Source organism: Cheilinus undulatus, linkage group 7, assembly GCF_018320785.1.
Source record: "Cheilinus undulatus linkage group 7, ASM1832078v1, whole genome shotgun sequence".
NCBI classification, from domain to species: Eukaryota; Metazoa; Chordata; class Actinopteri; order Labriformes; family Labridae; genus Cheilinus; species Cheilinus undulatus.
The window spans coordinates 37,396,532-37,410,241 of record NC_054871.1 but is presented as its reverse complement, the minus strand read 5'-3'; the positions used below and the strand labels follow the sequence as shown (position 1 = coordinate 37,410,241).

Genomic DNA, 13,710 nt, shown 5'->3' with positions numbered 1-13,710 from the left:
TAACCATAAACTGTCCACCTCATTTTCACTGGAAATAAAATATGGAAAAAATAAATAAATAAAAACTTAGCACTGATGATTAACAATTTGACATTTAAAATGTTAAAAAAGAGAAGTTTAAAGGCTCACAATCTGAAAAAGGTAAATGTAGTAGTTCAAACAGGTCAAAATATGACATTGAAATTGAAAAATAGTGTTTTTTAACGGCAAATATATTAAAAAGAATTCAAAATAATGAGTTTAAAAGGTCAAAATATGAAATAAAATTTGTAATCATGAAAATGAAAGTCAAAATATGATTCAAAACTTTGAATTGTGAGTCTACAAGGTCAAACTATGAGGTAAAATACAAAATAATTGGTTTAAAAGGTGAAAATATCAATTAAAATTAGAATTATGAATCTTAAAGCTCAAAATATTATATGAGAATTCAAAATTATGAGTTGAAATACTCAAAATATGAAATTTAAAGTCTAAATCCCAAATTTGAGTCCTAATTGTGAGATGCAAAATTGAAAATGTTAATTAAAACACAAATTAGTTTCTTTTCCCACATTCCTGACTTCTTATCTAAATACTTTTACTCCTTACTTTTTCAGATTTTGTGACTTAACAAGGATATCTAAACTCATCAAGGCTAAGTTTACATTTTTATACTCAAGGAAATCTGCAGACCTTGTACTGATGGGCCAGTTATAACAGAAATACTAGACCATCTTGCGGGCCAGATTTAACTGTTCCATGGGCCAGATTTGGCCCCCAGGCCTTGAGTTTGACACCTGTGATCTAATGGATGAAAATGGTAATATACTCAAAATGGAGTTTAATGATAATCTGTATTGATCTCTGTTAAACTAAATGGTGACACTAAACATACCAAAGAATCTTGATCAATTATTAAAAACAATCTACAAAATACTCAAGTACCTCAATTACAAATTATTATTATAAGCTACACTGATCCATCCATCTATCCATCCATCTATCTTCTTCCGCTCATCTGAGATCGGGTTGCGGGGGCAGCAGCTTAAGCAGGGAAGTCCAGACCTCCCTCTCCCCGGCCACTTCATCCAGCTCTTCCTGGGGGATCCCAAGGCGTTCCCAGGCCAGCCGAGCAACATAGTCTCTCCAGTGTGTCCTGGGTCTTCCCCAAAGCCTCCTCCCAGTGGGATATGCCTGGAACACCTCACCAGGGAGGCATCAGCATCCAGACCAGATGCCTGGGCCACCTCATCTGGCTCCTCTCAACGCAGAGGAGCAGCGGCTCTACTCTGAGTCTGTCCCGGATGGCTGAGCTCCTCACCCTATCTCTAAGGGAGAGCCCAGACACCCTGCGGGGGAAACTCATTTGAGCTGCCTGTATCCGTGATCTCGTTCTTTGGGTCACAACCCACAGTTCGTAGCCATAGGTGAGGGTAGGAACGTAGATCGACCTTTCGACTCAGCTCTTTCTTCACCACGACAGACCGATGCAGAGACTGAATCACTGCTGACGCCACACCGATCCGCCTGTCAATCTCCCGTTCCATTCTTCCCTCACTCGTGAACGAGACCCCGAGATACTTGAACTCCTCCACTTGGGGCAGGATCTCTTTCCTAACCTGGAGAGGGCATTCCACCCTTTTCCGACTAAGGACCATGGCCTCAGATTTGAACTACACTGATTTCTCACAAAAATAACAATAATAAAACTCTTAGACAACTGGAAAATACAGTATGCTCTGGCCAACTTAAATGACACTGAAGCTCTGGGAATATGGGGGAAAAAATCAATGTAGGTTATTAGAACCAAATTTTAAAAAACTTTGCACTTCCTCCTAAATACAAGGAAATACATTTTAAACCTACATAACATTTATACTTCAAATGAATCTATTAAAGAAACATTTAAATTAGAAGTGAATATTTGTTATTTGTGGAGCACAAATGTAGAAACAACAGAAGCCTTATATTATACTCCTGAAATAATGCAAACCTTATGGATATCCTCTGATGAGTACCTAACCTCTAAAAATCCATAAACATGAATTTCTTCAGAGACATATAATCCAATTTGTAGAACTTTTTAACAACAAACAATGTTAATTTTTGATTAATAATATCATTATCACAACTAAATTCGACATACACAAATGTCGAAATACTAAATCTCCCCCATTGTGGAAAGAACTGAGTAATTACATTTCCTTTTTTTAATTGAGTGATGCAGGACAGTACAAGTGAAGGGACATTATGTTGAGACACATGACCAAACCAAGTGTTAAAATAAAAAACTTGGGACAACAGAGAAGGGGGAAAAAATACACCATACGAAATGAGGTTTCCTAATCAGTTAGTGAAAGGTAATACAAAAGCAGGACCTTTAAATATATGCTTGCTCAGTTTGAAAAAATGTTGCTGTTGTTAGTGTTGACTTTACAGTGCATGTACAGGTGCATCTGAAAAAAATATAATAAACATTTTTTTCTTCCTGCGATTCAATTGATGTGATACTTACACATATTATAGATTCATCATTACATTGTGCATTATTTCAAGGCTATTTATGTTTAAGTGTTGATGATTAAAGCTTACAGCTCATGAAAATCAAAAATCCACTATCTCAAAATATGAGGATATCACAAACACCAGTCCAAAGAAAAAAAAGGATTTATTATACAGAAATGTTGACCTTCTGGAAAATTATGCTCATTTTCAGTCATTGGTTGGAGCCCCTTTAGCACAAATTACTGCATCTATGTGACGTGGCATGGAGCCAATCAGTCTGTGACACTCATGGGCTATTGTTGAAGCCCAGGTTGCTTTGATAGCAGCAATCAGCTCGTCTGTATTGTTGAGTCTGCCGTCTCCCATCTTCCTCTTGACATTTACTCAGACATTCTCTTTGGGGTTCAGGTCAGACAGTTGGCTGGTCAGAATCAAGAACAGTAACACCACGGTCAGCAAACCAGTTTCTGGTAGTTTTAGCTCACTGTGGGCAGGTGCTAAGTCCTGCTGGAAAAGGAAATCGGTATTTCCATAAAGCTTCTCAGCAGATGGAGGCATGAAGTGCTCTAAAAGCCCTGGCAGATGAATTACAGTGTTGACTCTGGACTCGATAAAGCACAGTGGACCAACAGCAGCAGATGACATGGCACCATAACCATCACTGACTGTGGAACCTTAAAACACTGGACTTCAAGCACCTTGGATTCTGTGCCTCTCTGATCTTCCCCCAGACTCTGTGACCTTGATTTCCAAATTAAATGCTTAAATGGTTTCTGTCTTTAAAGAGGACATTAGACCACCGAGCAACAGTCCAGTTCTTTTTCTCCTTAGCCCAGATAAGACTTTGTTTTTCCAAGGAGTTTATATTGAATTAAATCTATCAGTAATTGTTTTTTTTTTTCGACCTAACCTTCTTCCAATAAGTTGGCAAAATATCCTTCTCATTTCTTTGTTAAAATGTAAGTTATAATGTTTGATTTATAGGTTACAGATAATACTATGCAATTTTCACTAATAACGGTGTGCAATATTTTGTTTACTTCACTCTCAAGAATTCATCTAACTATAAATGTTCAGCTGAGTAGAAAGACATACAAGACATCCCTAATATGCAATATACAATATTGTGCGTGCACAGTTGTGCTGACCTGATGATGAGTGTGATGACATTACAGTTTTAATGCCAATTGCCAATGTAAATAATTCTAATATCACTTCATTTGTTGGAGAAACAGAGATGGGTGAATCTTTGAGAATAACAGCAAGATAAATGTATCAGACAGCCAGATAAGAGACAATTTAAAGGTTTAGAGTGCTGTTGTCTTCATGCAAAGAGGGCAGGTCAGCAAATGACACTGAATCTCATGCACACAGCACGAGCAGAGGCAAACATCAGAAAATCTCATCAGACTAATGGAAGCAGTGAACTATCACCCTGGATGCGAGGCAGGGGGTGGGGGTGCACGGATAGTGGCGGAGGCTTGCTTGTGGGGGAGGGCTCAGGCCAAGCACCTAACAGCCGCTCACAACACAAATGACAGGGATGAAGGCTTGCTGGGTGATGCTGTTACAGGATTCTGTCTGGTCTTTTTTCCCTCTTTATTTGATGTGTTGGGTTTTAGCTCACTGAGACCACACAGGCTGAGGACAACCACTGATCCAACACTGCCCCCTGCTGGCCATATGAATATAAATTACATGGCAAGTTGCAAGATCATTTTCTGTGCAATGAATCAAAAATATGAAGGCTTAAGGCACTGACATTAAATGTTTTCTGTTTAAAGGTCAGGGGATGTTTAACTAGATATTCAAAGAATTACACAGGATTCAATCCAAGCCTTGGTTAAGTGCCTCTTTAAAAAGTACCTGTATTGAGAAAAAAAAAAAAGAAAATCCTTGCCATATGAGACAAACAAAACAAACTCATAATTCAGCACACAATCATCACTCAAAGTGACCTCTGTATAAAAGAAGAGCAAAGGTAGAGAAGTGAGGTTTAAAATTTTAGTTTAATTTAAGGTGGAGCTTTTTTTTGTGCAAAACTTAGGCGCTGTGACATCACAGTTCAGCTCAGCTGCTCTCAGATTTACTGATGTCATCTTTCATACAAAAGTTGATGGCCAAAGTGTTTAAAACAATAATAGATATCATTTTGCAAGATAAAAAACAATGGGGAAACAATAAATGTACCTACTATCTTTGAGAGAAGTTGTCTTTGGTCTTTAGTTTGTAATGGTTGTAAAAATGGTGTTTTGTTATTAACTTAGTGGCTATGCAGCAGTGCAGAGGTAAAATGAGTCAAAAGCAATATATATTATATATCTACATTTATATTATACATATATAATATTATATTATATATCTATTTTATATTATTACTGTAATATATTATTAACACTGTCTATGCCTCCATCTGTCAGTGACATTAGGGTGCATGTTTAACCCTCCAAACCCTGCCGGCTCATCAGTGATCCTAAGCGGAAGTGCATGCTTTGTCCACAATATCTAAGGAATCACAGGACAGATCTCTGTGGAGTAAACTGTAAACTGAAGCCGACCTTTTAGCCAATCTACAGATAGCTCCTGGCATTTACATCCCTTCCAGAACATTTACCCTCATCCTCTAGGTGTAGAAGGTGCTGTTTATTCAGAGCTTTGATAATACAAATCCACATGGCTAAATCCATGATAGTATGATTTATTATGCTTTTGTTGTTTAAAATCGTCAGCGTTGCCATCATTCATGCATTTTAACATGGGATGTAAAAGGCAACAACTGCTTGTTAGCTTACAGCCAATCACAATGCTCTGCTTTCTTCTACTATTGTTTTCTTGGCGGTAGCAACCAATAAGGGCCAGCTAAGAATCACCAAGAGACAAGATAGTTATCTGCAAGTTTGGAAAGGAAAAAGAAAACAGTCCTCTACGGCCCAAATAATGAGAAGAATGGGGATTCATGCGCATTGTATGCACTGGAGCACTGCATGTGTGTATGTAAACTGGTTTCATGGAGATAAATAATAGTGATAGCCTCTGTTCTGTTAGTAAGGATTTTGTCCTGATATGCAAGGCTTGTAAAAATAAAATGCTGATGTGAAAAGGCTTGTCCATTGTTGATCTAACTGGGATTTGTATAAAGTTCTATGACGTTAAATTTCCATTTTGTTCTTTTACTTGTGTCTTTGCAACAAACATATTCTGATAGTCCAGGGTGCCCTGATAAAACAGATGTTTAGAACTTGATTGTGCTTGAAAGGGTTAAGATTCTACAGGCATTTTTGCATAAAAAATACAGGTGGGCCTAGAATGGCAAAAACCGTATTGGGGTTCCAAGGGTTAACCTGCTATGCTTATGCTGACATTCACCTTACATGAAATGACTGAGTGTAAAAATAAACATTTTCCATCTACTAATGAGGCTTTCGTGTTACTTGCATGTTTGAGTGTCTCTGAAAGTAAACAGAACAGTTACTTGTCACAAACAAGAAAAGAAAAGTCAATAAGATTTTACTGCAGGTCGTTTGTTTTTTGTGTTGGTCATTGACTTCAGCATTTGAATGATCGATTCTACACCTTTGACTCTAGACTGTTTTTTGTTGGATGTGTTTAACTTTCTGAAAAAGAAACTCTAAAAGGTCATTGGCATAAAGGAGTTTCATGATTTAACGGGCCAGAGAGGCTAATAAACAAAGTGTAGACACTAAATGTTGAAATTTTGGCAAAGACTTGTAAATATCACTTTGCAAAGGTGCAATAGGAGCAAAGTTGCTGTACTTATTTGACTTTCACATGCACAATCAGCACATACAACAGAAACAAAAACACCAGCATAAAGAAATAGTTCAACACGATCAGCTGTATTTAAAATCTATTTTTCAATGAAATAATTCTTCATGCATGAAATGTTTCATAGTCTTGTTTATTTTGTACATCAAGAAAATATCTGGTTTTATATGAAATCACTATCGCCCCAGTTTACCTGAATGCAGTGGTTTAGCTCAAAATAAGTATCTTGATACTCTGATGGTCCAAAAATATTTGTATTTTTCCCCACATTTGTTTTACATAGATATTAAAAATGTGTGTGCCCATTTATAAAAATGTCATAAGTACTTGTGCATGACATATTTGACAGTCAAATAGCAGGGGTGGAAAGTAACTAATTACATTTACTCAAACTACTGTAATTGAGTAGTCTTTTGGGTACATTTTGAAACCAGTACTTTTACTTCTATTTAAGCAAATTTCAAAGCAGAGTAACTTTAATTTTAATTAAGTACAGTACTCTTGTACTTGTTCCACGTCTTTTGACCAAAAATTAGCACATAATAAGAGAATGATTCCATATCACAATCCCAAACCCCCCACTTTGGCACCATGTATAAAGTTATCTACTGAGTTAGAGTTCTTGTCCGTGACTTCAGGCGCAGCTCCTTGTCATTTTAAGCTATCAGCACTTTCAAACATGTAGTTTAACTACATGTAATGTAGACCAACACAGACCCTTTTGAAGTGTTAAATGTTACTCCATATGAGTTAATTTAATACTGTCAATTTTGCTGTGTGTTTAACGTCATTATAGAAGTCTGACTTTGCCTGAATAACCTGTTCTCTTGTTGTTCTTACCAATAAGGAAAGATCACATTTTGCTATGAAAACCCCTCAGTAGCTATTCAGAACTTAGTACTTAAATTAAACTTTAAATCAAATAGATTTTACTTTTACTTGAGCAGATTTATTTTTCAGTACTTTAGTGAAGGTTCAGCAAAGTAACTGTACTTATACTTGAGTACAATATACGTGTACTTTTTCAAAAACCTGACCCATTTGAGCCAAATTCACCTTACTTTAAAACAAATGAGATGGACAAGGACATACTATATTGTATACAACTATTTATTATTTTTGAAAAATTCTATATCCACAGGACAAAATGGATTGACTCCAAACCTACTTCTTACATTATATGAATGACGTGAAGCAATAAATCACATCTATATCTGATGTGAGGCACAAAAAACATTAAGACATTTTGATCATTAAATGACTATTACATGCTATTTATTTGAAAATCCTTGTCATGATAAAAGTAAATTTGTTTGTATGTATGAGTCTTTTTATTTATTTTACTTCGTTTAATGTATCTATGATTGGATGAAGAAAGTTTGACTGGAGTTTAAAAAAAAAACTGAAACAGCCGAAGAAGTCATATTTGTCACGTGACTCGTTTTGCCGGTTAGACTTCCTGTTTTTAATTCTGTATTTAAGTGTTTTCTCTAACCTGTCATTTAACAGTGAACACGTCACATCTAGAGTGGATTTATAGATACGAGGTGCATAGTCAGGTAGACATAACCCACCTTTGGTGTCAAAAAGACTCTTAAACAAACAGGTCAGCTAAGGTAATTTACCAGCTAATGCTACTGGCTAATGCTAACAGGCTATCGTATTTACCTGCATTGACAGCCGAGAGACGGACGTTTCTCGAGGCTTTCCTTTAATCAGTACCGGTGGTTTATCACGTTAAGTAGACAAAACAACCCTCAGTCGGAGGTCCGTTTACTATCTAACACCATGGCCAACCTGCTTTCAATGCAATGCCTTGCTACTGTAAAGAAATCAGGAAACCTAATTCATTTAAGAACAGCTGCTTTTGGCATCGATAAGAGAAACTACAGCAGCAATCAAGTAACGAGGGAGTATCTGCACCAAAGTGTGGTACCATCGATGCATTATCAGAAGAGTTTACCCAGGTAAGAAGCTCCAGCTGGCACCAATCTGGATAGTTTTCATTTTAACCACAAATTACTTATTTGAACCATAGTTTCGGCCAAATATGTGTATAAACTACATTGGAAATGTCGTTTGAATGAGGAAATGTGTTTTATATGTAGAGAAGGTGACCTATGAAGCCTTTAAATGAATCTAGGTGAAAGTGTATAGTTGACTTTACTATTCATGGCCACTAGGAGGCGATGACAGTACTGGCATCTCTCCTGCAGGACCAGGGGTCTCCCGTCTTTATTATGCCAATTGACTTTTACTTTTACAAGAAAAATATGCAAACAGTTTCTTAATTGTTAATTTTATTCAATAACGAGTTGTAAACTGTCTTATAATCACTAACATTCATAAACAGTAATAGTTACAGTAAACATGTATCTGTGAAAAACACTGCAATATTTTATTTCTTTAATAACCAAGTATTTTGAATCATTGTTTAGGCTTCCCATTCCAAAACTGGAGGACACTATCAAGAGGTATTTAGCTGCTCAAGGACCTCTGTTGGATAGTGAACAGTTCAAGTAAGTTTCACAAGTCAATCAGCTTTTATGAAAATAATTTGATACTTTTTAATAATTTCTGGCATGTTGAATTTAATCTGCAATATTTGTCATTATTAAATCTTAGAACAACAGAGAAACTTGCACAGGATTTCCAGAATGGTGTTGGGAAACAGCTGCATGAAGAACTGGTTGCTCAGGACAAAAATAATAAGCACACAAGCTACATCTCGGGTATGTTTTACTTTTGTAATGATCCACAACTTTGAAGTAATCATGTAACTGAATCATCTCTCGTTTTTTTCAGGACCATGGTTTGACATGTATCTTTCTGCACGTGACTCTGTGGTGCTTAACTTCAACCCCTTCATGTCCTTCAATCCCGACCCAAAGCCAGAGTACAACAACCAGCTTGTCAGAGCGACCAATATGGTGTGTTCAGCTGTACGCTTCATGAAAACGCTGCGAGCTGGGATACTGGAGCCAGAGGTTTTCCATCTTAACCCAGCAAAGAGCGACACAGATGGCTTTAAAAAGCTAATCCGTTGGGTCCCGTCTTCACTGTCCTGGTATGGAGCGTACATGGTTAATGCTTACCCCTTGGACATGTCTCAGTACTTTCGCCTCTTCAACTCAACTCGGGTTCCAAGAAAGGGCAGAGATGAGCTCTTTACTGATGATAAGGGGCGGCATCTGCTTGTAATGAGGAAAGGCAACATGTATGTGTTTGACATTGTAGACAGGGATGGGAATTTGGTGAGTCCTGCAGAGATCCAGTCCCACTTGAAGTACATATTGTCCGACCCAACGCCAGCGCCCGCCTTTCCTCTCGGCGTCCTGACCAGTGAGAACAGGGATGTGTGGGCTGGATTAAGGGACAAGTTAGCTGCTGGAAATGCAGAGGATTTACGTGTTGTTGACAGTGCACTTTTCTGTCTCTCTCTGGACGATGAAGCCATGAAGGACCACATCCACATCTCTCACAACATGCTGTACGGCGATGGCTGCAACCGGTGGTATGACAAGTCCTTCACCATCATTATGACCAAAGACGGACAGGCAGCAATCAATTTTGAGCACTCCTGGGGTGATGGTGTAGCTGTGCTCCGCTTTCAGAATGAGATCTTTAAAGACACAACAGAGAAGCCGCTGGTTCACCCGGGCTCTGCCCCTGCTAATGTAGATTCAGCCTCGGCTGTGCGCAGGCTGCAGTTCAAGCTAGACAGCGAGCTGGAAAATGGCATCAAGAAAGCCAAGGAGAATTTTGATTCAGCTGTGTCGAAACTAACTATTGATGCTATGGAGTTCAAGAAAGGTGGGAAGGAACAGTTAAAGAAGAGCAAGTTGAGTCCAGATGCTATCGCACAGCTGGCTTTTCAGATGGGTTTCCTGAGGCAGTATGGGCAGACTGTGGCCACATACGAGTCATGCAGCACAGCAGCATTCAAACATGGCCGCACAGAAACCATCCGGCCTGCCACCATGTACACAAAAAAGTGTGCAACCGCCTTTGTTTGTGAGCCTGGACAACACAGTGTGGAGCAACTGCGTGGCATGCTTGATGAGTGCTCCAAGTATCACGGGCAGCTCACTAAGGAAGCAGCTATGGGTATGTATGAGACATGCTACATTTTTGTTTTCTATCTCAAAAACATTGAATCTGACACGTTTTTCCATGGAGTGATTGTGCTGTAATGTGCCTTTTCTTTTGTCAGTTTTACAAGGTGCTTTGATCATTTAACAGAAAAGTATATCTAGGCTGAACCATCTTGATTTACTATTGTGCAGTGCCCCAGTAGGATAGTTATAACAACTTATGATTGAGCCTGAATTCTCTCCTACTATTGCAACTCAGATATCTGAGACACACTTGGATGTTTTACCCTATTATTCATTGTATAAATCAGTCATGGTCAATATAATTTGGCCTTTTTTGACCAAAAAAAAAAAATCCTCTTTAACGTCAAAATGAAAACAGATATCTACAAAGTCACTGTCAATTAAACGAAGGCGAAATCAGTGATTCACCCCCTTTACAGTGACTGACTGATCTAATTCAACAGAGGTCCAGCATATGGGTGCTAGTAGTCTCACAGTTAGTGAAATGGGGATCACCTGTGCAATGACTGTGTCTCAAGCCTTTGTAGTATAAAGACACTCATGTCTGCAAGGTCCAGTCACTGGTTGATCAGTATTACTGGCTACCATTACATCATGATGAAAAAAGAACAATTGAAGCAACTCAAAAAAAAGGTCACTGAAAAGTTTAGGCAAGGGGATTGATACAAAAAGATTTCCAAGGCACTGAACACCCTTCAGAGCTCAGTTAAATCAATAATCAAGAAATGGAAGGAATATGGCACATGTGTAAATTCAGAGGTGGAAAAAGTACCAGTCTCTTGTACTTTAGTAAAAGTCCTTTACTCTGGTTAAAATTTACTTGAGTTGAAGTAAAAAAAAAAACTGGTCTATAAATCTACTCAAGTAAAAGTAAAAAGTAAGTCATTTAAAATGCATCCAAAGTACTGAGTACTGAGTAGGTACTTTTGATGTCCAAGGGGCTTTCATGACCTGTCCTTAATGTGCAATAACAACAGTAAAATATGGACCTCCAACCAGGTTATGTATTATAAGGTTTGACCTAACCTGAAGTAGAATGCAACAGCTGTTTTGTGAAGAAATGGTGTGGGGCATTTTCTGCTCTGAGGCCACCAAAACTCGATTAGCAAATATTGACTAAAACCATGATAAAGCAATTAAGTAGGTTATACAAAAGTCGTTGGATAAGATAAGTATGCCTAGACCTGTTGTTAGGGTTTTATCAGTGAAACAATTCAAATCTATGTTGATTTTTGGTGGCAGTGTGTCACTTTTTCTTCTCTCAAGTCTTAGTGGGGCTCTGCTTTTCTTAGGTACATGTAGGTGGGGCTCCAAGGAAAATTGGTTGGGAAACACTGGCTTAATAGACGATTTGTTTTCCAGCAAGCCAATGACCCAAAGCATACAGACAAAACTACACAGAAATGGTTTAAAGACAACAAGGTGAATCTTTCTGGAGTGGCCGAGTCAAAGCCCAGACCTCAATCCAATAGTTTGTGGCTGGACTTGAAAAGGGCTGTGATTACAGCCAAAGGTGCATCTAATAAACGTGCCTTTATACTACAATCCCTTGAAACACATTTACTGCACTCAAGTAATACCCATTTGACTAACTGTGAGACTACTAGTACCAATAGCCTGAACCTCTGTTGAACAAGGTCAGTCACATTAAAGGGGATGAATATTATGCAATCACTTATTTCACATGACATGTTTAATTGACATGACTTTTAGACATCTGTTTTCACTTTGACATTGACAAGTTGTTTTTTGTCCGAGAAGCCAAATATTTATCATGATCGGTTTATAAAATCAATAGAAGTTTTCAACATCCAAAGAGGTGAATACTTTCTATAGGTACTGTATAACCTTACAGCTAAATCTGAACTCACATTTTATTCCCAATCTTGTGGCTGAAACAGCTGATTCCTTTGCATGCATTGCGATTCACTAGAATGCATGCTGGAAAGCAGATGGGATATATCTTGGTCTTAGCCTCCATTCAGAAAAGCTGAAGGATGGCAAGACTTTTAAAATTGAGCAGTGACAAGGACGATGGCTACATCAATATTTTAGATAACAAAAACATCAATGGTGGCAACCCAGACTATGGTGTGAATGTGGACCCACTAGCCAAGGCAGAGAATGGTGATAATTTTATTTGATTTATGAGTTTTTATTTGATTCATTTACTTTTCATTTTATTTGATTCATTGACGAGTTTAAAAAAGATGAAAAACATAAGGGGAAAGGCAGTCGAGGGTCTAAGCTTCCAAATATTCTCCATCTCATGCCTCTAGCTGAAATTAAGGATGTGAAATACATTTTTTTTTTACTTTGAAATCCTGTGCAGTTTTTTAAAAAAGTTTTTTAGACAATACTTAGGTGTTAGTAGAGAGGGTGATGTTTCATACAGCTTTAGGACCAAATGGGTTTGATAAATTGGTCTAGACACACAAACATAAGCATGTCTGTTTGAACTCTTTTCTTACCAGGCCAAGGGTTTGACCGTCACCTGTTCGCCATGCGATACCTCGCCAATTCCAAGGGACAGTCTCTTCACAGTCTGTACACAGACCCTGCCTACGCCGCTATCAACCATAACATCCTCTCCACCAGCACCCTCACCAGTCCAGCTGTGAGCCTCGGCGGCTTCGCCCCAGTGGTGCCTGACGGCTTTGGTGTCGGCTACGGTGTCCATGACAATTGGATCGGCTGCAACGTGTCCAGCTACCCGACTCGTAACGTCCATGAATTCCTGCAGTGTGTCCACAAATCTTTGGAGGACATTTTCACGGTGTTGGAGGGAAAAGCACTCTGCTAAAAATGTGCTTTTTTTTTTGTATCACCAAAGAGGAAAAATATATAGTTTTACTAAAGAGTGAAGGTAAGAGTGGCTATCATTCTTAGCCCTCAAATTGTCTTTAAACTTGACTGAGAAAGTATTCGAAAGTAAAATGATTCAATATTTTTTTATGCAGGAAAGAAAAAAAGTTGAATAATGGTGCTTCAGCGTTTGGGAATGAATCAAGACCTTTGCAATACAGAATGGAATGTAAAATGTACTGTTTGGATATTAATGTAGGTGTAATATAGTTAATCTTTTTAATCTTACTGAAGAAGACCTCTATCATCCAAACAAATCCATACCATTCTCAAAAAAAAAAAAAAAAAAAAAATCCAACATCATCACATAATACCAATGTGTTAAAATTAAATAACTATGCTCGTCGGAAAACTGTGTACATTAACTAGGTGTTTGCCAGTGTGTAGGTATTAATTATGCTGTATGACTTTTAAGATTTAGTGAAGAAATCTTTGCAGTACATCCAAGGGTACA

At 38.0% G+C, this 13,710-nt stretch overlaps 1 protein-coding gene across 1 annotated transcript; it reads left to right on the top strand.

Annotated features, from left to right (window-relative positions):
- Nucleotides 1–7,716: 7,716 nt before the first annotated feature.
- cpt2 (carnitine palmitoyltransferase 2) lies at nucleotides 7,717–13,563 on the top strand. The gene is made up of 5 exons (XM_041791671.1): nucleotides 7,717–8,240; nucleotides 8,712–8,792; nucleotides 8,899–9,005; nucleotides 9,079–10,380; nucleotides 12,866–13,563. The coding sequence occupies exons 1-5, from the start codon at nucleotides 8,062–8,064 to the stop codon at nucleotides 13,192–13,194; spliced, it is 1,998 nt and encodes a 665-aa protein (XP_041647605.1). The 5' UTR covers nucleotides 7,717–8,061; the 3' UTR covers nucleotides 13,195–13,563.
- The last annotated feature ends 147 nt before the right edge of the window (nucleotides 13,564–13,710 follow it).

Coding starts and splice junctions, on each gene's coding strand:
- cpt2 (XM_041791671.1), top strand. CDS start 8,062: ATGGCCAACCTGCTTTCAATGCAATGCCTTGCTACTGTAAAGAAATCA. Junction 9,006..9,078: donor GCACACAAGCTACATCTCGG/GTATGTTTTACT, acceptor CGTTTTTTTCAG/GACCATGGTTTGACATGTAT. Junction 10,381..12,865: donor CACTAAGGAAGCAGCTATGG/GTATGTATGAGA, acceptor TTTTCTTACCAG/GCCAAGGGTTTGACCGTCAC.